Raw genomic sequence first — 24,602 nt, forward strand, 5'->3', positions numbered from 1 at the left:
CTTCTGCCCTCGCTCCCGCGGGGAGCGTCGCACGGAGGGCCCGGGCCGCGCGGTAGGGCGTGCGCGCGGGTCGCGTCCCCCGCGCTCCGGCTTGTGGTAGAGCCCGCCGCTTCACTTCCCGTGCGCGGACCGCGTGGCCCTCCCTTTCCTCTGCCGTCGCGCGCCGCCGAACCCTGCTCGTTGGTCGCCGCGTCCTTGGCTGGCGTGTGAGTACCGCGGCTCGCGCCGCCAGGCCCCTGGGCCCAGGGGAGGAGCGGCCCGCGCTGCGCAGGTGGGGGCCGGGCTGCAGTGCCGCGGAGTCCGCGGCGCGGGGCCTACTGCGGGCTGGTGGCCGCGCGGAGGGGCGGGGCGCGCGGGCCACGTGCCCGCTGGACTTCTGCGGCTGGGCGGGAGGGCGGCGGCGGGCATACCGGGGCCGCTCTGCCCCCCGCCTCGGTGGGTGACATGGATGTTTGCCCAGCCGTGGCCCGGGCCTGTAGCTTCCCGTTTGTACGCGTTTGTTGAGCAGTTGACTGCTGCACGCCGGCTCTGGGCCTGGGGTCCAGGCGCGGGCCCAACCTCTGTCAAGCCGTCTCAGAACCTGGACAGTTCACGGACGCGGGGAAGAGTAAGGATGTGATTGCTGGGTGACTCAAACACCGCCTTCCTTGAGAGTGGTGGTGGTGGAGCTAGGTTTGGATAAGGTGGTCCGGGTTGTTGGGCAGTGTCGCTGGAACGAAGGGAGAGGCTTGTGCTGGAGCTAAGTAGGATGGGGACCCGATGGAGGCGTCCTCAGGTTTGCAGAGCAAAGTGCCGCGGAGAGCAAGAAAGCCGTTTGTGTGGGTGGACCTTGTCTGTCAGGAGGGCAAGTTGACCCTGGCGGGCCTGGGGCTGAGGAGGCCCCAGGTCTTGTCTCAGAAGCAGTTCTGACACTCCCAGCTCCTCTGAGAAGCCTCAGCCGGTAAGTGGGCTGAGCTCACGGTGACTGCGTCCTTCCCGAGACCACCCTCCTCACCAGCTCCAGACGCAGGTGTCCGCTGAGAAGGGGTGGCACACAGACTCCAAGGAGCAGGTGCTCTGGGCCAGCTCTGCGGGGCGGTCAGTCCTGGGCCAGGGCCGGGGGTGCCCTCCAGCTCCTCACCTTGGAGCGCGGCCGCTGTGGGCTTCACAGGAGACTGGGTGGGTGGCACGGTCCCCGGCAGAGCCCCTTGCAGTCCTGGGGAGCTGGGTGAGGCTGCAGGGCTCAGCACAGCTTATCTCCAGTGTTTGTGCCCTGGTGTCAGGTTTCCGGGGGCTGCAGGCAAGAAGTGCTGGCGTGAGCTCTGGCCCTGTGCCCGTGTTTTAAGATGATATGTGTGATTTCAACGTGGACAGCATTGTGACATTTGTGTGAAGGACTGGTGTCAAAGTGAGACGTGGAGTCCCAGCCCCTCACCTACTGGCCCGGGACGTGTCTCCCCTCCTCCAGCCCACCAATTGTGTGAGGGGTCACGGGTTCTGGGTGCACGCTGCTGGAGCCGCCCCGGGGGAGGGGTGCAGGACCCAGCGGCCAGGGTGGATTGATGGGGCACCAGAGACGGGGCAGAAATAGCGCCATGGCTGTGGCATTGCAGTGTGGACGGGGCGCTGGCTGGACTGGGGTGCCATGGGCAGACACAGCCTAGGGCCTGAGTCTTGGGGTGCAGGCACCCCCCTTCCTGCCTGCAAGGCAGGTTGGCATTTCTGAGCAGGAGTGAACTGTCCAGGAGTCGGGTGGGAAAGCATCTGAGGAGGAACATGGGGCTGTGGCGGTCACCCCTAGGGGAAGGGCAGGGGGCATCATGGCCCTGCACTTGCCCCGGGGCATAGCTGCCCTCACCCGCCCTCCTGGACCCTGTACGCACGGGGTGCTCTGTCCGGCAGCTCTCGGTCAGGCCACACCAGCCGAGGGCCCTGTCTGCACACACCTCACCCCGATTCCCACTTCCTGTGGAAGGTGGGCGTAGCGCTTTGACCCCCAGGTAGATCACTTGGGAGCCCCTCTCTGTGGCTGCGATGGGGCCGTGTGAGCCCTGGGTTACCTGGAAACCTCCGTTCCCCCAGGGACTTGTGGGCCCCCCACCATGGTGTCCTCACCTTCGGGACCCTGAGGCCAGAGTATTCTGGGCAGGGCCACTGCCCGGTCCCTCTGTCACTGCAGGAACGCCCTCCCAGCTGCGTGGAGCCCCAGCCTGGGCCCCGCTTTGGAGACGGTCCGCTGGGCAGAGCTGGTGTACTCACTCCCCGGGCCTGGGCTGGGAGGCAGGGGTGAGCTGCTTCACTGCCTTCACCCCGGGGCCTGGCAGCCCTTGTGGCCCCTCTTGTGCAAGAGGTCTCAACTGGCCTCAGTGGTCAGCAGCCTGCCCTTGGCCCTGCAGGCGAGCCAGCGGTCTGGCTGTCCTGAGATACCCTGGCACCCCGCCCTCCAGCATCCTGTCCCGACACCGGCTTCACCAACCGGCCTGCACGGTGTGGTCGGCCTCACTGGGATGACTGTCCTGCGCAGTCCTCCTCCTCCTGGAGCCTTGCTGCATGCCCCCTGAGGTTCCTGGTGCGCCCTGTGTGCCGCCGACCTGATGCTGGCGCTCTAGTGCTGGCCTCAGCGTGGCATGAACTGGGGGGGGATGGCAGGACCCTGGGGGGCAGGGCTGGCCGGGTCCTTGGCTCCTGGGATGCTGCCCCTTGTGAATTCAGGACCAGGCGCCCCATCTGTCCTTTTGTCCCTGAGAGGCCTGTGGGGACAGTGGCACCCTGCCCATCTGGCCTTTTGCCCCTGCCCCAACAGTGGCCCCGAGGGAGAGGCCCTGTCCAGCATGGGCACTGGGCCTGGGTGCCCATGTGGAATCCTTTAGTGGGGTCCTTGTCACCTTGCGCTTGGTCCAGAGGCCTGGACCCTGTGGAGTGGGGGATCCCCACCCTGCTCCCCGTGGACAGTGGGGTGCTGGAGGTGCTGGCTCACGCCCAGGTGGGCTCAGGGCAGAGCCCAGCTGGGGCCTTGGTGCTGCAGGGGCTCCGGCCCATTTTGAGCGACAATGGAGCGGTGCTGCCTCGAGCGTGGACTTGGCCACCCCCTGGGATTTGGGCGGGTTGGAGGCGGGAGGAGAAGGGGACGACAGAGGATGAGGTGGCTAGATGGCGTAACCGACTCAATGGACATGAGTTTGGGTAAACTCCGGGAGTTGGTGATGGACAGGGAGGCCTGGCGCGCTGTAGTCCATGAGGTCGCAAAGAGTCGGACACGACTGAGCGACTGAACTGAACAGGGATTTGGGGGTGAGCTCTGGCTGTCTTTCTCCTCCACCAAACGTGCCTCCACACCGCCTCACCAAGCAGCTTCAGCAAAGGCCCCCAGCCTGCTCGGGCCGCCCTGTCAGACCACCTCTAACCTTGCTGCTTTCTCTTCATGCTGTCCTAGGAGACCAAAGGGAAAGTAAGTACCCTCCTGCCCCAGGCGCCTGGGCACCACAGCCCAGCCCCTGTGCCTGCTGCATCCTGACACCTCCAGGGCGCCTGACCTCATCTGAAGTGGAGGCTGGGCCTGGGGGGTAGCTTCTGCTCTGTCCCGGGCCGAGTCAGCCCCAGCCCCGGCAGTGGGGGGTACCCCTGAGCAGGGATCAGCCTGCGTTCCTCCACCTGTGGGAGGGCAGGGCGCCACCACCGCCCCGGCCAGCCCTGCTCTCAGGCATGTTCAGAAACGGCCCCCTTGCCCAGAGCAGTGGCTCAGAGGGCTCCTAGCGGAGCCTGGCCTGGCGTGAGGAGCCACGTGTCTAGGCTGCTAGGTTCAGGCAGAGCTTCAGCCTGGTGGGCAAGGCTGCTGTGTGAGGGTCTATGGGCGTGGGCAGAGGGCAGACAGGCCTCGCCTGGTAGGCCCGCAGCCCATGGGGACAGTGGGTGATGTCACAATGGCCCTGCCCCGTGGTCACCCGGCCCTGCCCCCCATCACTGCCTCTGCCGTCAGCCTAGCCTCGGTAAGTGCTGCTGTTGCCCAGCAGGAGGCTCGAGGGGACGGCCAGGGACCCCTCTAAGCCTGAGGCCCCTGCCCCTCAGAATACAGGGGTCTCTCTGAAGTCCTGGGCAGATCGGGACTTAGGCTGTGCATCACAGGGTAATTGGAATCGGGTTTTGGTTGGGGGGATGGTGTTAGGAAAGGCTGTAGACCTTGCAGGGAACGGCAGGTAGGGTGTGCCATCAATCTGCCTCCCCCTGGGGCCTCATCCTGGGTGGGGGCTCCACAGACCTCACAGCAGCAGCAGGGGGACACGGGACGTCCTAGGGGGCAGCTGCCCAGCCCCTGGGCCAGTTGGCCTGGTGCCTCTGCTTCCAGCACAGGGTCTGAGGGGCATGGAGACCTTGGCCAGTCCAGCCCCACTCTAGAACTGGCTGGTCTGGTGTGGGCTTGGGGCCCCTGGTGCATCCCAAGAGCAGGCTGGCTTCCTGGGCGGGGCTGCTTCTGGCAGTGGGGGGCGCTTTAGCATTCTGGGCTGCCTGGGTGGGGTCTAGTCTTTGTGGAACCTGATGCCCCAGAGCAGAACGGGGGACCCCATGCCAGCAGCAGGATCAGGGTGTAGCAGAAGCTTGTCTAGGGGTCACGCGGGAGGTGCAGAGCCCCGTGGTCACCTCCCAGTGTTCCGGTGATGGAGCCCCTTAACCAAAAGGTGCTAAAGTGCGGGGACAGGACTCAGGTTCCTGTGTGGCCCCTCGAGGTGCACCCATGGTGGGGCTGATTGCCTCCTGCTCTGGAGACGGGGTGATCAGGTTCTGCCTGGGCCACTGGGTACCTTCCCTTTTAGAAAGTGATTCCCTTTCCAGATTTGGCCTCCATGGGGGTGGGCTCTCACCATCTGCTCCTGGCTGCCCCTTGTCACTGACCCTCCAGTTCCCCCTTGGAACAGGCCCTGCTTAGGATGGCAGTGTGGCCATGCGGGTGGGAGACTCAGGTCAGGCGGGGTGTGCTGTGAGGGGCCGTCCTCTTGAGACCGCCAAGTCATTTCCCTAGAACAGAAGCCCTGGTGCCTCGGGGGTTGGCCAGGCCTAGTGAAAGCACAGGACGTCCAGTTAAAATTTGAGATGAACAGTAAAGTCACTTTTCCCAGTTGAGACTGGGAGTCTCAACTGTTTCATGGGACAAACTTATTCTCAAGATCATTTGCTGTCAACGTCAAAGTCAGATTAGTTGAGTGTATCCTGTGTTTTACCTGGTGGCCATTCTTGGGGTTCACAGGAAAGGTTTCTATAACCAAAGAGGTTTGGAAAGTGTTCTCTGGACCTCTTGGAGAGAGCCTGGGTACTTGTTGGATGAGATAAGTTTTGCAGTTAAGATGATACACATGTACACGTGCCCCCCCCCCCAGCCCTGCACACGCGTGTTGACTGCCTCCCGAGCTCCCAGTGCATGCTGACCCAGGGCACCCCATTCGGGAGGCTGAGCGGGGAGGGCCGACTGGGAGGGGCCGTGTTGCAACTGCCCTCTTGTGCTTACTTTTTAACGCTGCACGCAAGATGAGGAGCGGGAAGGCCGCCTGGGCCCTGGAGACCGTCTGGGAGGACAAGCAGAAGTATGGGGAAGCCGAGCGGAGGTTCTACGAGCACGAGGCCGCGAGAGCCGCCACCCAGCAGCTCCTGGCCGAGACGCTGGCCATGAATGGGCCAGGTCAGGAGGACGAGGCGGACAGTGGCGGCAGGAGCGAGCCCGGGAAGAACCTCGACGGAAAGAAGCCACTGCAGAAAAAGAGGAAGCGCTCCCCGAAGGGCTGGCTCAGCCAGGCGGACCTGGCCCTTGTGGGCCTCTCGGCCGACCACGTCTGGCTGGACAAGCCGCTCTTCGACCAGGCAGAGAGCTCATACCGCCAGAGGCTGGCCGATGTGGCTGCCCAGGCAGCCCAGCGTCCCACCCTGGCCCCCGGGGACCCCTGCACCCACGGGAGCCAGGTGGCTTGCCACCACGTGACCTGGGGCATCTGGGTCAACAAGTCGTCCTTCGACCAGGCTGAGCGGGCATTTGTGGAGTGGTCTCAGGCCCTGCTGCTGGCCGCAGAGGGGAGCGGTGCTCAGGGGGCTCCCGACACGGGCCAGCGGGCGGCTGCCCTCGACCTGCGCCTTCTCCACCAGTCCGGTCCACCGGCCAACGGCCAGCCACCGCTGGGCAGCCTGCAGGCGCTGGTGCGAGAGGTGTGGCTGGAGAAACCCCGCTACGACGCAGCCGAGAGGGGCTTCTACGAGGCCCTGTTTGACGGCCATCCGCCTGGGAAGGTGCGCCTGCAGGAGCGAGCCGGCCAGGCAGAGGGTGCCCGGCGGGGCCGCAGAGACCGGCGGGGCCGCAACGCCGCGGGAAGCAAGCGGCTTGGGCCGCGACGGGCCAACGGGGAGGCTGCCTGTGCCCTGCCCTACTTGTACTTCCTGCACAAGGACGCCGAGGCTCCCTGGCTCAGCAAGCCCACCTACGACAGCGCGGAGTGCCGCCACCACGCGGCTGAGGCCCTGCGCATGGCTTGGCGCCTCGAAGCTGCGTCCCTGGCTCACCGACCCGGTGCCCGGCCAGGCTCGTCTGTGTCCAGCCTGAGACCCAAGTAGGAGAAGCGTGCCGGCTGGGTGCCTGGGCTTCCCAGGCCAGCATGCGCCCCTCCCTGCTCCCACCCTGGCAGGGCTGCTCCCAAGACTGCCAGCCCCCCGAGTGGGCTACCCCAGCAGCTCTCCAGGGATAGGGCTCTGCCCCGGGCACTGCAGCCTCTGGGCTCCACCTGGGCCTGCATCCTGATCACTCCCATGGGGTCGGAGTGGGCCCAAATGTGGCCTGTGTGGAGTTTCCCCTCTGGCCGGGCAGCTTGCAAAGTCCCCCCTGACAGTCACGGGTGGGGGCTGGGGTGTGCGATGGCGGGTCCTGGTCTCTGAGCCCCACTGGGCCCGGCACCCCACCCCTCCTGCCGTCTCCCCTGTGCCCTCATCTGAACCCACCTGAGATGAGGTGGGTGTCTCTGGTGCTCCACCTGAGTCTGAAAGACACCCACTGGACCAGGCCAGCTTGCCTCCTGCCTGTGGATCCAGGGGTCTGGCCCCAGAGTGATTTTGTGCAGTGCCAGCTGATCTCTGGGGGCCAGGGCCTGTCTGAAGAAGGGGTCTGCTATCCTGCGGGGCTCAGGCAGGTGGGCAGAGACGGGTGGACCGCAGGCAGCCTGGAGGCACAGCATTAGGGAGAGGGCCAGCGGGCGTGTGGGGCGCTCCCTGGACCCCAGACTCTGGCAGGAGCCCCTCTGCCCCCTCAGAGGGCGTGGACATGCTGCTTTGATAGGGTCTTGGCCTTGGTGTGGGGTCTGTTGTGGTCAGATGTTCCCCAGAAGGTCGGAGGTGAGGTGTGGGACTAAACAGTCTTCACGGTGCCTCTTGGGGGAGGGGTGGGGGGGTCTCAGGGTCCCTCCTCTCTCGTCACTGAGGTCCAATGGTGGCCGGGGATCTGCAGCAAAGAGTTCGATCGGATCCTGTTCTGTTGCACTGGCTGAGGGATGGGCAGCCCTGAGCAGTGGACTTTGCTTGTGTCGTTTGGGCTGTGGCCCAGGTCTAGCGGCTCCCCTGCCCTGCCGAGTGGTGGAAAAGCTGCCGGCTGCAGCCTTGAATGTGGCTGGATCTGGCTCACAGACACACCTGGAGCAGCCAGACTCACACTCGAGGTGTTAGAGAGCGATTGTTTTCTCTATTGGTTTTCCCACCGTAGCAGTTAAATGCGGTATAATAAGCTTGTTACACATTACTAACATTTATGTGAGGAATAGTTTTTCTGTAACAAATATTCAGTGAAGTGGGGTGGCCTTATTTTGTATTTTTGCAAATCTTGTGTCTGGCTTAATAGGAGACAGCTGGATTCCTAAACCTGCTATGCATTCAGTGTGTGGGTGTGTATTGTCTGACCAATCCAGCCTTGAACAGATATGTGGTGGGGAAAGGAACGACCTTGGTGACCCCCAGAGGTCCCTGGCCATGCTTTGAGAGTTGCTCATCTTGGGGACTGGCCTGGAGACCACTGGCCTTAGCCCTGAAGGGGGTCCATACAGTGGGCTTGGGGTTGGGGGGGGTCCCAGGCTCATTGTAGCCCATGCTGAGAATCTCTGGTGCCCTGTTCTGGGACCTGGAGCCGTTGCCACCCAGGACTGGGCAGCTTGCCCCGCTCCCTCGGGGTCCAGGCCGTCGGGAGGGTGCGTGTGTGGGCAGGTCCTGGGGCCTTGGTGCGGGCAGCCTCTCCTCCTGGCGGGTCTTAGTCTCTCTCTTCTCTTCAACAGAAAAATGGCCACAAACTTCCTCGTGCATGAGAAGATCTGGTTTGACAAGTTCAAATATGACGATGCAGAAAGGAAGTTCTACGAGCAGATGAACGGGCCCATGGCTGGCTCCTCACGCCAGGTAGGGGCTGCTGCACTTGGCCTCGGGGTAGCTGAGGCTTTTTTTCTTTTTTAATTTTAATTGAAAAAACAGACAGGTTCTCTCTGCACCATCTGCAGGAGAATGGCGCCAGTGTGATCCTCCGTGACATTGCGAGAGCCAGAGAAAACATCCAGAAGTCTCTGGCTGGAGTGAGTACTGCCCTCACGCCAGGCGGCCTGTCTGGCATTTCCCCCAGCATGGCCTTCGGGGCACCTTGGGGTGAGGCGTGCAGGGCTGTCCACCGCACTGCAGGAGAGGGCGCCCTCCCTCCCGTGGCCTCACCAAGCTGGTGGTCACCTGGCACTGCCTGCCTTGCGGCGGTGGCTCCTGTCACCCCGGGCCTGCGTGCTGGCGCCTGCCCTCCTTCCTCCGCCCCCGTCAGTGTGGCTGTCCCCAGAGGGGTGGGTCACCATGTCGTCATGGTCGTTCAGGCGCTCAGTCGTGTCCGCTTTGCGACCCCATGGACTGCAGCATGCCAGGCCTCCCTGTCCTTCACCAACTCCCAGAGTTTGCTCGAGCTCATGTCCACTGAGTCAGTGATGCCATCCAACCATCTCATCCTCTGTCGTCCCTTCTCCTCCCGCCTTCAATCTTTCCCAGCGTGAGGGTCTTTCTAATGAGTCAGGTGGCCTCTTTGCATCAGGTGGCTGAAGTGTTGGAGCTTCACAGGGCATGAAGCTACCATCTTGATCGCAGGCCCAGAGAGGGGCCTGCAGCCCAGCGTGGCCTCCCGGCCCACCTGAGGTCAGGAGGGGAGCACAGCCCCGTCCAGCTCTGTCCCTGGCCTGACTGGGGCATGGCCCTTGGGGATGGCAGCCCTGCTGTTCGCCCGCCCAGGGCCGCAGGGTAGTGTCCAGCCTCGGGCTCAGTGTCCACAGAGCTGTGCTTCTGGAGACTCCAGGAGAGAACCCACCTTCCTGCCTTTTCCAGCCTTGAGAAGCTGTCCACATGCCTTGGCCTGTGGCTTCCAGCCAGCGGTGTCGGGACTATGACACCCATTTCCATCTCGTTTCTTTCTCTCTCCTGCCTCTCCCTGATGGGGCACTTTGTGACAACACCAGGCCCTGCAGGTTAATCTAGGGTAGCTTGCCCATCCAGCTCCACAGACCCTCTGCCCTGGGGTCACCTTTCCACAGGGTCAGGGGACTTTGAGCTGGCTCTGTAATGACAAAGCATCACACACCAGGTGACCGAAACAACACAAACTTGTTTTGACAACCTGGATGGTCAGACTCGGAGCGGAAGGTGTGGATGGGGTGGGCTCCTTCTGAGGTTCTCAGAAGGAGAGGCCTTGGCATGTTGGCGGCTGTCTTTTTCCTGTGTCTTTCCATCTTCTTTCTGTGAACAAATCTCCGCTGCCAAGGACACCAGTCACTGGGTTGGGACCCCTATCATGACCCCGTTGCAGCTGATTACCCCTGTGAGGACCCCACTCTTGACAGTGTCTCCCACCCTGAGGCCCTGTGGTGGGGCCTTCAGCTGCCCGGGAAGGGTGCCGGCCCAGCCCTGGGCTTGGGTTGGGACAGATGGGCTCAGCACACACCGGGGCTCCAGAGGTTCCTGGGGCTGCTGGTGCCAGGCAGGCTGCAGGCAGGGACGCGGGCTTCCGGGCGCAGAACCTCGGGTGGCACCGCCCGCACCCTGCGGTCGTGGAACGGCCCCCGCCCTGAGCCCTCGGCTTCCTCCGCAGAGTCAGGGTGGGAGGCTAGGCCCGGGGCCTGGAGGCCATGGGCTGAGCTGCTGGTGTCCTTGTGGCTGTGCGGCAGGTGGGGCCTTGTCCGTAACCTGTGACCTGGGGGCCCGTCAGTGTTGTCGGGGCTGTGTCCGGAGGTCCCTGGGGCTGGGTGGCAGGCATAGAAGGGCAAAGGTTTGAGGCTGCAGCCACCTCAAGGCTCCGGGACCTGTTTGATCCGCTTTGTGGGTGCGGATCCTCCAGGAGGGCAGGCCTGGCCTGGCTGTGGGGGAGCCTGAGGCTGGTGGAGCCCTGGAGGGGGGTGGGCTTCCGAGAAGCAGGTGGTTCTGGATCTCATCCCTTAGCCAGGGGACCCGCGGACCCTCCTAGTGGGAATTGCAGCGCGAGTTGAGCTGCGAGCCAGAGGCAGAGATGTGGCCAGGGTGGTCAGCCGTGGGGGGCGGGGCGGCCACCCACTGACCAGAGTAGGAAGCTGGGGGTGGTTGGGGTGGGTTCCTGGCTGACATGAAGGGAGGGGGCGTCCGGGGGCTGGTCGCTGCCCCTTCCCGTCACCCAGCACCACTGGCCGGCTCTGCTGGGTGCTTTGTGTGGTGGGAGTGATGGCCTGCGAGACATGGTGTCAGCCCAGCACTACCCGCTGGTCCTGGGATGGGGAGCCAGCGTTGGTCAGCCTCTGGAGACCTTCACCCCAGTAGCGGTCTGGGAGTGTGCAGGGCACGGAGCAGCCACGTGCTTTCCAAATGGTGCTTGGTGGGCAGGCCCAAGGCCCCAGGTCTTTCTCGTGACTGGATGCTGGAGGCGGGCAGCAGCTGTCTGAAAGGGCTGGGCGCCTGTCCTGGGAGCCATTCCACTGGGTGCAGGGTGCACGTGACCACATGCCGGCTCCTGGCGTGTAGCTCGGGCTCGAGCTGTGGCGCCATGTGGGTGAGCTCCCTGGGCAGTGCCGCCTGGGGCAGACGACGGATCCTCCTCAGAGAGGAGCGGAGCAGGCTGGAGGCTGGACCGGAGCTTTCCAAGGCGGGCAGCCGTGTGGCCCAGGGAGGCAGGGCCAGGCTGCCGCTCCTGCTCCGGGTGCTCATCCTTCTGCCCCCGGCGGGTCCTCCCCTGCTGTCCTCCTGTTTCTAGCTCAAGGCTGTACTGCCTAGTCCCCCTGCCCTGGGTCTGGCCGCTCCTGGAACTGTGAGTCCTTGGCCTCCTCCCGCTGTCCCACATGCAACGGCAGCTGAGGCTCAGCTCAGCGCTGCCTCCGTTTCGGGGCCGCCCGAGCCCCTGGCTTCCTGGGCTGGGTTCCCACCCGGCTGTGGTGCTCCCTCAGCCTGGTGCTCACAGGGCTCCCCCCGCAGGCTGAGCTCGGGGCTCTGCTTTAGCACAGCTGTGAATGGGGGACCCCGAGGGGCAGGCAAGGGTGTGAGCCCTGCCTTTACTCCTGCCTTGCAGAGTGCAGGCCCCGGGGCCTCCAGCGGGCCCAGTGGAGACCACAGTGAGCTGGTCACCCGGATTGCCAGCCTGGAAGTAGAGAACCAGAGCCTGCGAGGGGGTGAGGCCCTGGGCTGATGGGGGTGGGGGGTGGGGGGGTAGGGGTGTCCCACCCTGGGCCTGATGTGGGGGTGTCCCGTCCTGGGCCCTGCTGTCCGACCAGCATCCCTGTACCCCCACAGTGGTGCAGGATCTGCAGCAAGCTGTCTCCAAGCTGGAGGCACGGCTGAGTGCCCTGGAGAAGAGCTCGCCTGCCCACCGGGCCACCGCTCCACAGACCCAGGTGAGGGCCCACCCCCACCAGGGACCCCCGGCCTGGTGCTGAGGAGCTGGGGGCCCTCTGCAGGCCGGCCCAGGCAGCAGTGAGGGGCAGGGGCCTGGGGTCCTGCCTGTGTGGGTCTCAGCCTCCACACCCGCTCCCCCCACCACGGCAGCACGTGTCTCCCATGCGCCAAGTGGAGCCACCCAGCAGGAAGGCGGCCACCGCCATGGAGGACGATGAGGATGACGACATTGACCTGTTCGGTAGCGACGAGGAGGAGGACAAGGAGGCTGCCAGGCTGCGTGAGGAGAGGCTGCGGCAGTACGCAGAGAAGAAGGCCAAGAAGCCTGCCCTGGTGGCCAAGTCCTCCATCCTACTGGACGTGAAGCCTGTGAGTGGCTCACCTCCGACCTTCCCCTCCCCTCCCCATGCCTGGGGTTCTGGAGGGGTCAGCACTGGGCAAGGCAGGTGTAAACTCAGCCTGTGCCCCTTCCCTCTCACCTCAGTGGGATGACGAGACGGATATGGCCCAATTGGAGGCCTGTGTGCGCTCCGTCCAGCTGGACGGGTTGGTCTGGGGGAGCTCCAAGCTGGTGCCTGTGGGCTACGGCATCCGCAAGCTGCAGATCCAGTGTGTGGTGGAGGACGACAAGGTGGGGACAGACCAGCTGGAAGAGGAGATCACCAAGTTTGAGGAGCACGTGAGTGAGGGGGCACGCTCGGAGGTGCAGGGATGTCCCACGTGAACCCCTGGGCAGGCGCGTGGGACTTTGGGAAGCAAGGCCCCGTGTGACCACCAGCCTCCCTGTCTGCAGGTGCAGAGTGTCGACATTGCTGCTTTCAACAAGATCTGAGCCCTGGCCTGAGCCTGTGCAGCCTTGCAGCCAATAAAGACAGATAGATTCCAGCCCTCTGGCTCCTGTGTGTCCTAGTCTGGGCCCTGTGGGTGGGCACATCCAGGGAGTGAGTGCCCTTGGCCTGGGTCCCTGGTGTGGCCGTGCGGGCACCCCTCTGCCTGCCCACCCCATCCCCTCCTCGCTTAGCTCTCAGTTGCACGGCCATGCCCAGGTCGAGCCCTAACAGCGTGCATTGTCTCCTCCACTGGGGAGCGGGGGGTACCTAGTCCCCCACCATCTCCACTCCGCCTCCTCTTTTTGAGTTATCCCCATGGGTACGAAAGTGCCAGCCTGGAACCATCCAGGGAAGAGGTCCCAGTGGCCGTCCTGACCATGCCCTTGAGACTATATAGATAGTCACCTGTGGGAAAGCCTGTGCGCATCTATGTCTAGGAAGGAGGTGGGGTTTTTTCCTTTAGCCCTGCCCCTCTCCCTCCAGCCCTGGAAGGGCACCCATCACCCCACCTGGCGCACACACACACCCACTGGAGAGAGACCTGGGCCCCTGACAGACCCCAGGACACACTACCCCATGGAGCTGTGCCCCTGGCCCGCCTGTGCCCCCCTCAGCCTCTGGTCTGGGCAGGATTGTGTCACGAGTGTTTCCTCCCTGGATCTGGTGTGACTGGTGAGAAAGAGAGTTGTTGGGGCCTCCAAGGCCCCTTAGGATTCCCGTGGGGCTTAGCGTGCAGGACTGGAGAGCCTTCCATGCCAGCTGGTGGACAAGAAGTCCCCTTACTTGGGTTGGCACCACGTTTCTTCTAGGACAGTGTGGCCTTGCTGCGGTGTGGTGGTGGCCCAGAGCTGCCCGGGGGTGTGGAGTTCGCATTGCCCTCTTTTACCTTCCTTACGCTGCACGGAAGCGCGGGCGGCAGGGGACAAGACAGACCGTGCCTCACGGGGCCGACCAGGGGTAGCAGACGCCCCAGCTCGAGTCCAGCTTCAGGAACTGCTCCCGGGCGTCTGGAGGCTGGCGGCCCGCCCCGTGGGTTCTGGTTGCCAGGAGAGGCGGTCGCGCCCTGGTGGCCCAACCTCTCCGCTCCAACCCGCTGGCGGGGCAGGCCCCGGCGAGCGCGGACGTCAAGCAGGCAGGCGGGGCGGCCAGAGTCCAGGGCGATGGCGGCGGAGCAGGACCCTGAGGGGCGCGCGGCGGCGCGGCCGCTGCTCACCGACCTGTACCAGGCCACCATGGCGCTGGGCTATTGGCGCGCCGGCCGCGCGCAGGACCAGGCCGAGTTCGAGCTCTTCTTCCGCCAGTGCCCGTTCGGCGGAGCCTTCGCCTTGGCCGCGGGGCTGCGCGACTGCGTGCGTTTCCTGCGCGCCTTCCGCCTGCGGGACGCAGGTAGGCCCCGGCCCGGCGAGCCCCCGCCCACGCGCCCCAGACCCCCGCCCGCAATGGCCTCTGTCGCCCCCAGACGTGCAGTTCCTCGCTTCGGCGTTGCCCTCAGACACAGACCCCGCCTTCTTTGAGCACCTTCGTGCCCTCGACTGCTCTGGGGTGACGGTGCGGGCCCTGCCCGAGGGCTCCCTCGCCTTCCCCGGCGTAAGTGCGGGGGGTGGGACGCGGTGGCGGGGGCGCGGGAGGGGCGCGGGAGGGGGGCGGGAGGGGGGCGGCGAGCGGGGCAGGGCGGCACCGACTGACAGCCCGCCCCGCAGGTGCCGCTACTGCAGGTGTCCGGGCCGCTGCTGGTGGTGCAGCTGCTGGAGACGCCGCTCCTCTGCCTGGTCAGCTACGCCAGGTGGGGCCCGGGGTGGGAAGGCTGGGTCCCGCGAGTGGGCGGGGCCTTCCCGCCCGCCTGTGGGGCGTGGCCCCGTGGGGGCGGGGTGGGGGTGGAGCGCGGTCCGCGCCCGTCCCGCCGCGCGGTGTCTCAAGAGAGGCCGGGCCGGGTAGCTTCCTGGTCGTCACTCCGGTCCCCTACTCCCCCGCGCCCACAGCCTCATCGCTACAAATGCCGCGCGCCTTCGCCTGATCGCAGGGCCCGACAAGCGGCTGCTGGAGATGGGGCTTCGGCGTGCTCAGGGCCCCGACGGGGGTCTTACTGCCTCTACCTACAGCTACCTGGGCGGTGAGGGCCAGGAGACGGAAGGGAGGAGGAGTCTAGCCCCGAGACCTACCCCCTTCAATGTCTGAAGTCCCCCAACTTTACCCTGATCCAGGCTTCGATGCCAGCAGCAACGTGCTCGCAGGACAGCTGCGGGGCGTGCCGGTGGCCGGGACCCTGGCACACTCCTTCGTCACTTCCTTTTCAGGCAGCGAGGTGCCCCCTGACCCGGTCAGTACCCCTGTACCTCTAGCTACATTCCAGAGGGGAGACCCCCAGGGCCATCCCTTCCCCGGAAGGAGGAGGCACCAGTCCCTGCTCAGCTCTCAGGCAGGTACCATGCCTGGCCCATCCAAGCCACCTTGGGATGGTGTCTCGGTGTGGCGCTGGCAGACGGGTGCTCAGACTGTCTACTGGGGCGAGTCAGCCCCCCCACCATGCTCTGGGTCCTCCATTCTTCACCCCTCTCCATAGATGTTGGCTCCGGCGGCTGGTCAGGGCTCCCAGGTGGATCTGGCTGCCAGCGTGGAGACGTGGCTGGAGCGTGTGTGTGGCCACCTGGGGCTGGGTGTGCAAGAGCCGCACCGGGGGGAGCGGGCAGCCTTTGTGGCCTACGCCCTGGCTTTTCCCCGGGCCTTCCAGGGCCTGCTGGACACCTACAGTGTGCGGAGGTGAGGCCCGGCCACACCCCGGGGTGGTCTCAGCAGAGGAGCTGCAGACCCCCCATGCTGACCCTCCTGTCCCCGTCCCCAGGAGCGGGCTCCCCAACTTCCTGGCTGTAGCCCTGGCCCTGCAGGAGCTGGGCTACCAGGCAGTGGGTGTGAGGCTGGACAGTGGCGACCTGCTTCAGCAGGCTCGGGAGATCCGCGGGGTCTTCCGGACAGCTGCGGCCCAGTGAGTCCCTGGGAGGGGCTTTGCTGAGAGACCCCCTCCAGCTCAGGGGAAGGAGGAGGGAGGCTCTCTGATGCTACCCGAGTCTCAATGCTGCAGTGAGCGAGGAGGCTGCGCTGGGCTCGCTCAGGGGCCTGTAGGCACGAAGGCTTGAGCCAGACCAGCAGGTGGTAGAGGGCGGCTGGACAGGTCATGGGGGCCGCGGGAGTCGGGAACATCCGAGGGGCTCCCCTGCCACAGGTTTGGGGTGCCCTGGCTGCAGTCGGTCCCCATTGCTGTCAGCAACAACATTGATGAGGAGGAGCTGGCCCGGCTGGCCCAGAAGGTGGGCAGGGCAGGGGCAGGGGCAGGCCAGAGGGTGGCGTGGGGGCCCTGGGCCTGCACGTGCTGGTCGAGCTCAGTGCCCACCCACTCCCCTTCCAGGGCAGTGAGGTGAATGTCATTGGCATCGGCACTAGCGTGGTCACCTGCCCTCGCCAGCCTTCCCTGGGCTGTGTCTACAAGGTGGGGTGCAGTGCGAGTGGGCTGGGGGTGGACTGGGGGTCCGGGGAGAAGGTCCAGCTAGCCCAGCACCCTGTCCCCACAGCTGGTGTCTGTGGGAGGCCAGCCGCGGATGAAGCTGACTGAGGACCCCAAGAAGCAGACATTGCCTGGGAGCAAGGCTGCCTTCCGGCTCCTGGGCTCTGATGGTGAGGCCCCTCCACTCTCCTCAGTTCAGTTCCGAGCCCCAGGCCCCTCACCTTATTCTTGGCGCCCCTCACGTGCACGCACACACAGGGTCTCTGCTGTTAGACGTGCTGCAGTTGGCAGAGGAGCCACCTCCGCAGGCTGGCCAGGAGCTGCGAGTCTGGCCTCAAGGGGCCCGGGAGTCCCGTACTGTGAGGCCAGCCCACGTGGAGCCACTGCTGCGACTCTGGGTCAAGCAGGGACAGGTGATCACCCCTACCCATCCCCGAGTCTGCACCTTCAACCCAGACCAAGCTCTGACATCTGACCTTGAGCTCCTTCCCGCCTCCCAACAGCTGTGTGAGCCACTGCCGTCTCTGGCTGAATCCAGAGCCTTCGCCCAGCAGTCCCTGCACCGTCTGAGCCCTGCCCACAGGCGGCTGGAGCAGCCGGCACTGTACGAGGTGCGCGCAGGCCTACGTCCTCAACTCAGCCTGTGCTCTCTGCCCCCATGTCACCCCCACGTCTCCCCCCCTGCAGGTCGCACTGTCTGAGAAGCTCCAGGCCCTGGTGGACAGACTGAGTGCCAGAGGAGCCCTCTGATAACCTCGTGCTGGGACCTGCCTGAAGTTAACATGAGTCATTCACTGTCCCCACAACTTGCCATGTGTCATTTCTTCATCCAGCCTGCCACTCGCTGGATCCTCAGGGCTTCCTGGGGTGGACTGGAGTCAGGAATTAGTGAGAGGGTTTAAGCTCCCAGGGGAGACCCCAGCCTGGCCAGGGTTCGGGAAGCAGCCCGGTGCTGAGGCCTGACGTCAGCTAAGGCTTGTGGGAGGGTGTCCGAGGCTTGAGGAGCTGGACTCTAGGGGCAGATTGGGGGCAGGGCAGGGCTGTAGGGAAACGGGGGCCGTCTTTGCGCCCAACTAAGAGCTGGGGGAGTGGCTGGAAGACCTCTCCATGAGGCTGGAGGTGGGTTGAAGCACCAGCTGGAGGGCCTCTGGGATTCCCCCCAGGAAGGCTCGCTGGAAGGCTCGCTGGGATACCTCCACCTCCCCAAGGGGAGGCCTGGGTGTCCCCTGCCGCTGCTGCTGGCAGGCCTGCGGGTCCCTGTGCCCCGGGCTCCGCCCATCCGGCTCCCTCTCGGGCTCCAGCGTGTCACAGTGTGGACCAGGCCTCGGTCGTGGGGACCCAGCTGCTGCCCGCAAAATGCCAGGAAAGGCGTGGAGCTGTGGGGCCTGCCTGCCTGAGCCAGGGAAGAAGTTAGGGAGTAGGGGCCCGCCCTGGGCTCCCGGCCAGGCCCCGGCTGCCCTGCCTCTGTGCCGCAGGCCTGTCAGGTCTCCACCAGCTTCCGCTCCAGTGGAGCCGCTCAGGAGGGAGGGTCGAGGCTCTGTGGGACACGGGGGCCAAGGCCTCGGCCTCCTGTCCAGGCGGTGGGCAGCTCCAGGAGCCGGCAAGGGCGCGGGGGAATGCTGACTGTCCAGGGGACGGCCCAGGGCTCTCCCGCCTGCCCAGGTATTTGGCAGGACCAGCTCTTCCGGCTCCCCCAGCCCAGGCTGGGCAGTGGCCACTGTGTTGCTGGGTGAGGATGACAGTGAGGATTTGGGGCAAAGGCCCGGTCAGGCCTCCTGGGAGAGGGGGGCTTGGAGAGAGATACACACCCCTGCCAGCACGCACACAGCAGAACACACCCAGGCCCAAGGCCCCCTCAGGTCTCCACTTCTGAGCTTTGCACTCTGGCACCAGGACCCAGACCCTCCCCCAGTGACCCATCCAGTGACATGAGGCACCGGGCAGCTCCTCTTCCTCTGGCCCACCCCCAGGGTGCTCTGAGTTCAGAGGGGGCGACCGCTGTCCGACCATCCCCTTCCCGGAGGTCCGGTTGGGTGGGAACACAGAGGGGACAGTCTAGCCCCCGGCTCCTGGCCCAGCGTGCACTTGACTGCCTTTCAGGGCTGAGTCAGGCAAGGTCTCGGCTCAGGGCTGGGCCCAGACCCTCAGAGCTGTGCACACTTGCCAGGATTCCATGCCCAGCAGGGTTGGAGGTCAGGTCAAGGATTCTCCTCCCTGCCACCAGCCCTGTGCCCCTCCCCCGGCAGATCATCTGTCCCCCAGGGACCTCGCTTGGCCCTTTCCTAGGGCCCAGTGGGCAGAACCGGACCCCAGACACTCAGGCTGCAGGCAGCCTGGGCAGGAGGGCCCCCCTAAAGCTCCTGGCAGGTACCACACCTGGAAACACCTCTGTATGACTCCCCACTCCCTCCCCACACACACACATACACGCGTGCATGCGCACGCGCACGCCACCACACCTGTCCCTGGTCCCGCCTGCCTGGGGCCTGCTTCTAGGTCAGGCCTGGGCACGACTTCCTGGGAGGACCAACAACAGGTGCTACAAGCTCGGTGTGTGCCTCGGCCATGGCTAGGGGCGTGTGGGGCCCAGCCCGTGGGGCCCCCGTGGGGGCCCTGACCCTGACAGCCCTGGCTGAAGGGATCCGGGCCAGCCGGGGGCAGCCCTGGGGACCCCCTGCCCCAGGCCCTCAGCCCCAGCCTGAGCCTGCACCTGCAGCAGGGGAGCCTGGGAGGGCAGCCACCGCCCCCACGGCTGGTGGTGAGCCCCTCTCCCCGCCCCCTCCCCAGGAACCAGCCCCAGGGGCGCCCCAGCAGGTAAGCAGGAGGGCTGCCTGGGGGGCAGGGGAGGTAACCGGGAAGAGAGCGGGGAGAGGGCAGAAAGGCTCTGTGGAGGGAGGGAGAGCGTGGGAGAGGCAAGGGGGCTCCACAGCCCCCCCCCTCCCATCCCCAGACACCCTGGAGCTCCTGGGAGGAGGGGGCCCTCGCAGACCTGGCCGTGTACACCGCCGCCTGCCTGGAAGAGGCTGGCTTTGTGGGAACCCAGGCGACAGCGCTCACCCTGTCCTCAACCCTGGAGGCTCGGGGGCACAGGCTGGAGGACCAGGTGAGCCCCCGGCCCCTCCCCGCGGGCACCTTCCTGCCCGGGCCCGCCCTGCCAAGCCCCTCCAAGCCTGGGGCGGCGCGGGGGGAGGGGGGGTGTCGGCGTGAGCCCGCTTGGTGGGGGCAGGGCTCACAGAGACCTGACCGCCGCCCGCCGTCCCCCAGGTGCATGGGCTTGTGCGGGGGCTGCTGGCACAGGTGCCCCACCTGGCGGAGGGGCGGCCCCGGCGGGCGGCCCTGCGGGTGCTGAGCGCGCTGGCTTTGGAGCACTCCCGGGATGTGGTGTCCGCGCTGCTGCGCTGCTCACCGGCCCCAAACCGGTAACCTTTCCCGCCCCACCTGGCGAGCGTCCGTTGGGGCCCCACGCGGCTTCCTTCCCCCTTCCGGCTAGGTCGTGGAGTCTGGCCCAGGGCAGGCAGGCGGAGGAGGGAGCCTCCCCTCCCCTCCTCCCTCCTGCAGCCCCTCCCACCTCGTGTCCCCTGCCAGTTCCTGGTTGCGCCTGGCCTTCTCTCTCCCGGCCTGGGGGTGCCGGCCTGAGCAAGCCAGGTGGCTTCTGCACCCCCAACGCCCCTGGCTCTGGTTAGTCTGCCCCCAAGGGACGTTATCTTCCATGTTATTCCCCACGGTGACTGTTCATGATGCCAGGTTTGTTGCTGGCCCGTCGGGGTCCCATGTGGTCTGCGCAGATGCCACTCGTCTTGTTTCTCAGGGATTGCCAGGGTGGGGTGGGGGGCAGTTAACCCTCCCTCCTCCTGCTGCAGTCCTAGTGGCTGCCTCCCCGACTTGGGGGCTCACCTCACCCCAGCCCCAGACCCTGTCTCACACGCTCCGTGCCCCCAGGGCGGCCACCGAGCTCTGGCGCAGCCTGAGCCGGAACCAGCGTGTGAATGGACAGGTGCTGGTGCAGTTGCTGTGGGCGCTAAAGGGCTCAGCCGGATCCCAGCTGGAGGCGCTGGCGGTAGGTGACTCTGTCCAGCTTGCCAGAGAACACCCCAGCCCTGGCCCAAGAGGCCAGGAGAGTCTGGCTACAGGGGCTCAGGGACAGCAGGCGCTCACCCTAGTCACACCCGTCCATAACGTCCCTCGAGCGTGGAGGCATTGTCCTCTCCCTGTCTGCCATGTCTGAGCCTGAATGAGCCCCTGGTTCCACAGGCCACTCGCGCCCTTGGGGAGATGCTGGCTGTGTCCGGCTGTGTGGGTGCCACCCGAGGCTTCTACCCGCACCTTCTCCTGGTGCTGGTCACTCAGCTCCACAAGCTGGCCTGGGATGCACACCCCCCCGACACACCCAAGGTTTGGGCCCCATCTCATCGAGGGCCACCGCACAGTCACGCCAGGTGAGGGGGTACACTCCAGGGTGTGAGGACTGGCCTCGTGCCCTGCTGGCCCTAACTGCCCACTTGCTGCTGCCCCCGCCTCCAGCTGCACTGTGGAGGCCTTGAAGGCCCTGCTCACTGGGGATGGAGGCCGCATGGTGGTAACGTGCATGGAGCAGGCTGGAGGCTGGAGGAGACTGGTGGGAGCCCGCACCCACCTGGAGGGTGTCCTGCTGCTGGCCAGGTGCGGGGCGGGGGTGTGGGAGAAGCAGGGACATGGGGGTGGTCAGGGGGCAGCTTCCTGAGGGAGAGCTTCCGTTTGGCCCCGTCCCAGTGCCCTGGTGGCCCACGCTGACCACCACCTGCGAGGCCTGTTTGGGGACCTGCTGCCGCGGCTGCGCAGCACAGACGATGCACAGCGCCTGACGGCCATGGCCTTCTTCACTGGGGTGAGCCCGCTTCCAGGAGGGGTGGGGAGGGGTGACAGTGCGCTTGGCCCCTGAGCGGCCCTGGCCTGTGTGGAAAGTCAGCGTGCTGACCCTGTGTCCCCCGGCCAGCTGTTGCAGAGCCGGCCCACCGCGCGGCTCCTGCGGGAGGAGGTGATCCTGGAATGGCTCCGCGCCTGGCAGGGTGACCCTGAGCCCACCGTGCGCTGGCTGGGCCTGCTGGGCCTCGGCCACCTGGCGCTGAACTGCAGGAAGGTGAGGGCGGGGCGGGGGCGGGGCGGGGCGGGGCAGGGCGGGGCAAGGGGCTCCCACGAGTCCCTGTCCCCGCAGGTGCGCCACGCGACCACGCTGCTGCCCGCGCTTCTGGGCGCGCTGAGCGAGGGTGACCCGCGGCTCGTGGACGCCGCGCTGGGGGCGCTGCAGAGGGTCCTGCTGCGGTCGCGGGCGCCGGTGCGGCTCCTGAGCGTGGAGTTGCGGCCCCGCCTCCCGCCACTCCTGGACGACGTGAGCTCCTTCCGCCCCTTCCGCCTGTCTTTCCCACGGCCCGGCCCCCGAGTTCCCGACCCAGGCCCCGCTGGGGCCCCCAGGGAACTCCCGCAGACTGCAGCCCTCCGGACGCCCCCTTTCTGCGGGCTCCTGATCGCGCCTTCCTGTGCAGGCCCGGGACTCGGTCCGCGCCTCCGCAGTCGGGCTGCTCGGGACGCTGGTGCGGCGCGGCCGGGGCGGACTCCGGGTGGGGCTCCGCCGCCCCCTGCGGAAGCTGGTGCTGCAGAGTCTCGTTCCGCTGCTGTTGCGTCAGCACGACCCCAGCCCGGACACCGCTGAGGTCAGCCCCCAACACTGTCCTGACAACCCCACCCTTCCCCACCACAGCCGCCTCTCCAGATAGCGCAGGTCAGGGACTTACCCGAAGACCGCAGGGGGCTTGGACAAGCAGGACTCCTCTGCCCCTCACCCTGGCCACCTCCTGCCTCCCAGGTCCTTTCTTGCCACTTTGCTTTCAGACCTCTAACCTCGCTCCCTACCCGTTCCAGAGTGCAGAATGGACGCTGGCCTGCTGTGACCAGGCCCTGCCCTGGGGCCTGCTGGAGGAGGTGGGCACGGAGGCCCACTACCACAGCCCTGAGGCCCTAAGCCGCATCTGCCACCGCCTGGTCAGTTGGGGGGTCGGTGAGAATGACGGGGTGCGGTCAGCTGCCCACTTGGTCCAGTATACACCACGGCCACTCCCCCCCAGACTGAGACTCCTCACCTTTCCGGTCAAGGTGGTGGCTCGTCAAGGCCTCAGAGGCCCTTGGGCCCTGGCCTCACCTCTGAGGCCTCCGCTCCATGCAGAGCTGGCCCTCCCGTCCCAGGAGCCCTTCTGTCCCCAGGTCCGGTGGTACCCGAGTCACGTGCCCAGCTTCCTGAGTCAGACCCAGGGCTACCTGCGGAGCCCTCAGAGCCCCCTGCGCTTGGCAGCCACCCTACTCACAGGTGAGGCAGGCCTGGCATCACGCTGCTCCCTGCACCCAGGGTTCTGGGCGCTGGGCCAGCCCCTTGCTGCTGCGGGCACGGGGCCGGCACTCAGGGCTTCGCTTTGGTCCAGGCTTCCTGGTCCATCACTCCAGCCCCAGCCACGTCAGCCAGGACCTGCTGGACTCTCTGTTCCAGGGTGAGAGCCCGACTCGCCCTCGTGGGGTTCCGCAGGGTTCCAGAGAGGTGGTGGCTGCCAGGGCAAAGTGGATGGGTAGGGGACTGGGATGTGTGGGGGAGAGCTGGAGAGCCCCTCCCCCCGCCACATGACCTGCCCTGTCCCCGCAGACTTGGGGAGGCTGCAGAGCGACCCTGAGCCTGCTGTGGCGGCGGCAGCACGCGTGTCTGGCCAGCAGGTGGCGCTGCTGGCCCGCGTGCAGCCCCAGCCCTGCGGCTGGCGCCTCCTCCGCCCCGGCCGGCCCAGCTGCCTGCCGGCTCGGCCCCCGCCCGTCTACTCCGACAGCCGGTTTCAGCACTGCAGCCTCCCCGGCCGCTGGGGCTGCTCAGGTCCAGGCTGAGCTGACCGGCTGGCCCTCCGATGGGGGCCAGGGTGCTGACTCAGGCTCCCTGCTCTGTGGCCTGTCTTGCCGGGGGGCAGATCTGCAGAAGAGGTCCGCCTTGAGGGGCACCTTGGGCATGGTGCTGGGCACCAGAGCCCGTCCCCGACCCCGTCGGGGCTCTGCATAGTCTGCTGCACACAATGACCCCCAACCCCGACAGCCCTGTGACTAGATGGACCACGAGTTTCTGACGCAGCACCTTCACCCTCAGCTTCTCGCCTCATCCATCCCTCCGTCCGTCTGTCCCCCAACAGGCCTGTTCCTCTCCCAACCCCCCGGTGTGTACCCTGCCTGGATGGCGCCTGGCCTTCTGGGCCCAGGACAGGTGGGGACACAGAAGTGGGTGCCGCCCCGGAAGCCAGCCCCGTGAAAGGCTGCCTCTGCCTGGCCCTCCCGGCCGCTCGTCAGCCCCCTTGATGTGCTCCACTCCTTGCTGGCCACATGCTGGCTGGGAGGTTTTGAGGTTTCCGGCCACACCCTCCCTGCTCAAGAAGCATCCGTCTGTCCGCCTGTCCACACCCACTGCCCAGTAGCCTGGCCCTGTTCCTGCCCCTCCCCTCTAGCTCACCATCTCAGACACCCCCGGGTCTTCTCTGGAGGCTGCCCCTGACCTCCCACTGGACACCACAGGTCTGAGATGATACCTGCGGGCTCAGGTGTGGAGTGCCAGCATCTGCCCCTCACCAGGCTGAACTGTCACACCCGCATCCCAGCACCTGCTCAGGGCCGGGTGATGGAAGAAGTCCCTCAGGACTGCTCTGAAGCAGTGACCCAGGCTCTCCAGACCCGGGACAAGTGGCTTCTGCCACCTGGAATGCCCACCTTGAGGTGTCCTCTTGCCCTTTCAGGGCCCCCAAAGCTGCCTCCTCAGAGAAGGAGGCCTCCACTCACACAGCCTCTTGGAGGCTGGGGTCCTGCCCATCCCAATGGAAAGCATTTAAAATAAAGATACAGCGGGACGTCCCTGGTGGTCCAGCAGTTAAACCTCTGTACTCCCAATGCAGGGAGCACAGGTTCGATCCCTGGTTAGGGAACTAAGATCCCACATGCCGCATGGTGCAGCCAAAATGAAAAACATAGATCCTAGGGGTTCAGTGTCTGTCTGGGCCAAGGCTGGGCTCTGATGAGCTGCGCCTGGTCCAAGATCAGGCTTGGGCTTAAATTACAGGGAAAGCAGCAGGTGGCTGCCAACAAAGGCCCATCTAGTCAAGGCTATGGTTTTTCCAGTAGTCATGTCTGGATGTGAGAGTTGGACTGTAAAGAAAACTGAGTGCTGAAGAATTGATGCTTTTGAACTGTGGTGGCTGGAGAAGACTCTTGAGAGTCCCTTGGGTTTCAAGGACGTTCAACCAGTCCATCCTAAAGGAAATCAGTCCTGAATATTCATTGGAAGGACTGATGCTGAAGCTGAAACTCCAATAGTTTGGCCACCTGATGCAAAAAGACCCTGATGCTGGGAAAGATTGAAGGCGGGAGGAGAA

The 24,602-nt window shown here is 65.7% G+C and overlaps 3 protein-coding genes across 13 annotated transcripts; all 3 read left to right on the forward strand.

Moving 5' to 3' along the window:
• The first annotated feature begins 58 nt into the window (after window positions 1-58).
• On the forward strand, window positions 59-12,744 carry EEF1D (eukaryotic translation elongation factor 1 delta). Of its 6 annotated transcripts, none has more exons than XM_061123047.1 (8): window positions 59-206; window positions 8,265-8,385; window positions 8,484-8,555; window positions 11,537-11,636; window positions 11,758-11,858; window positions 12,010-12,228; window positions 12,344-12,538; window positions 12,653-12,744. In XM_061123047.1, exons 2-8 carry the CDS (start codon window positions 8,269-8,271, stop codon window positions 12,689-12,691), a joined length of 843 nt encoding a protein of 280 aa, XP_060979030.1. In that variant the 5' UTR covers window positions 59-206; window positions 8,265-8,268; the 3' UTR covers window positions 12,692-12,744. The 6 variants fall into 6 exon arrangements, with proteins under 6 accessions (XP_060979030.1, XP_060979028.1, XP_060979029.1 ...); XM_061123044.1 differs by lacking the exon at window positions 59-206 and adding an exon at window positions 251-271; XM_061123042.1 differs by lacking the exon at window positions 59-206 and adding an exon at window positions 5,482-6,563.
• A 1,071-nt stretch (window positions 12,745-13,815) lies between these two features.
• Window positions 13,816-16,991, forward strand: NAPRT (nicotinate phosphoribosyltransferase). 3 transcript variants are annotated; one of them, XM_061123053.1, is made up of 13 exons: window positions 13,816-14,075; window positions 14,149-14,276; window positions 14,390-14,472; window positions 14,669-14,799; window positions 14,891-15,105; window positions 15,250-15,446; window positions 15,529-15,669; window positions 15,907-15,991; window positions 16,090-16,170; window positions 16,253-16,355; window positions 16,444-16,598; window positions 16,689-16,796; window positions 16,873-16,991. In XM_061123053.1, exons 1-13 carry the CDS (start codon window positions 13,850-13,852, stop codon window positions 16,933-16,935), a joined length of 1,716 nt encoding a protein of 571 aa, XP_060979036.1. In that variant the 5' UTR covers window positions 13,816-13,849; the 3' UTR covers window positions 16,936-16,991. The 3 variants fall into 3 exon arrangements, with proteins under 3 accessions (XP_060979036.1, XP_060979037.1, XP_060979038.1); XM_061123054.1 differs by having other exon boundaries at window positions 13,817-14,075; window positions 14,891-15,006; XM_061123055.1 differs by lacking the exon at window positions 16,090-16,170 and having other exon boundaries at window positions 13,817-14,075; window positions 14,891-15,006.
• Window positions 16,992-17,248: 257 nt separating this feature from the next.
• MROH6 (maestro heat like repeat family member 6) lies at window positions 17,249-24,077 on the forward strand. Of its 4 annotated transcripts, none has more exons than XM_061123051.1 (14): window positions 17,249-18,999; window positions 19,136-19,288; window positions 19,450-19,604; window positions 20,125-20,242; window positions 20,437-20,621; window positions 20,707-20,844; window positions 20,935-21,049; window positions 21,158-21,301; window positions 21,377-21,550; window positions 21,705-21,872; window positions 22,081-22,200; window positions 22,420-22,522; window positions 22,635-22,700; window positions 22,850-24,077. In XM_061123051.1, the coding sequence occupies exons 1-14, from the start codon at window positions 18,751-18,753 to the stop codon at window positions 23,077-23,079; spliced, it is 2,118 nt and encodes a 705-aa protein (XP_060979034.1). In that variant the 5' UTR covers window positions 17,249-18,750; the 3' UTR covers window positions 23,080-24,077. The 4 variants fall into 4 exon arrangements, with proteins under 4 accessions (XP_060979034.1, XP_060979035.1, XP_060979031.1 ...); XM_061123052.1 differs by having other exon boundaries at window positions 22,081-22,140; XM_061123048.1 differs by having other exon boundaries at window positions 22,081-22,522.
• Window positions 24,078-24,602: the final 525 nt, after the last annotated feature.

Source organism: Dama dama, chromosome 21 (assembly GCF_033118175.1).
Source record: "Dama dama isolate Ldn47 chromosome 21, ASM3311817v1, whole genome shotgun sequence".
NCBI classification, from domain to species: domain Eukaryota; kingdom Metazoa; phylum Chordata; class Mammalia; order Artiodactyla; family Cervidae; genus Dama; species Dama dama.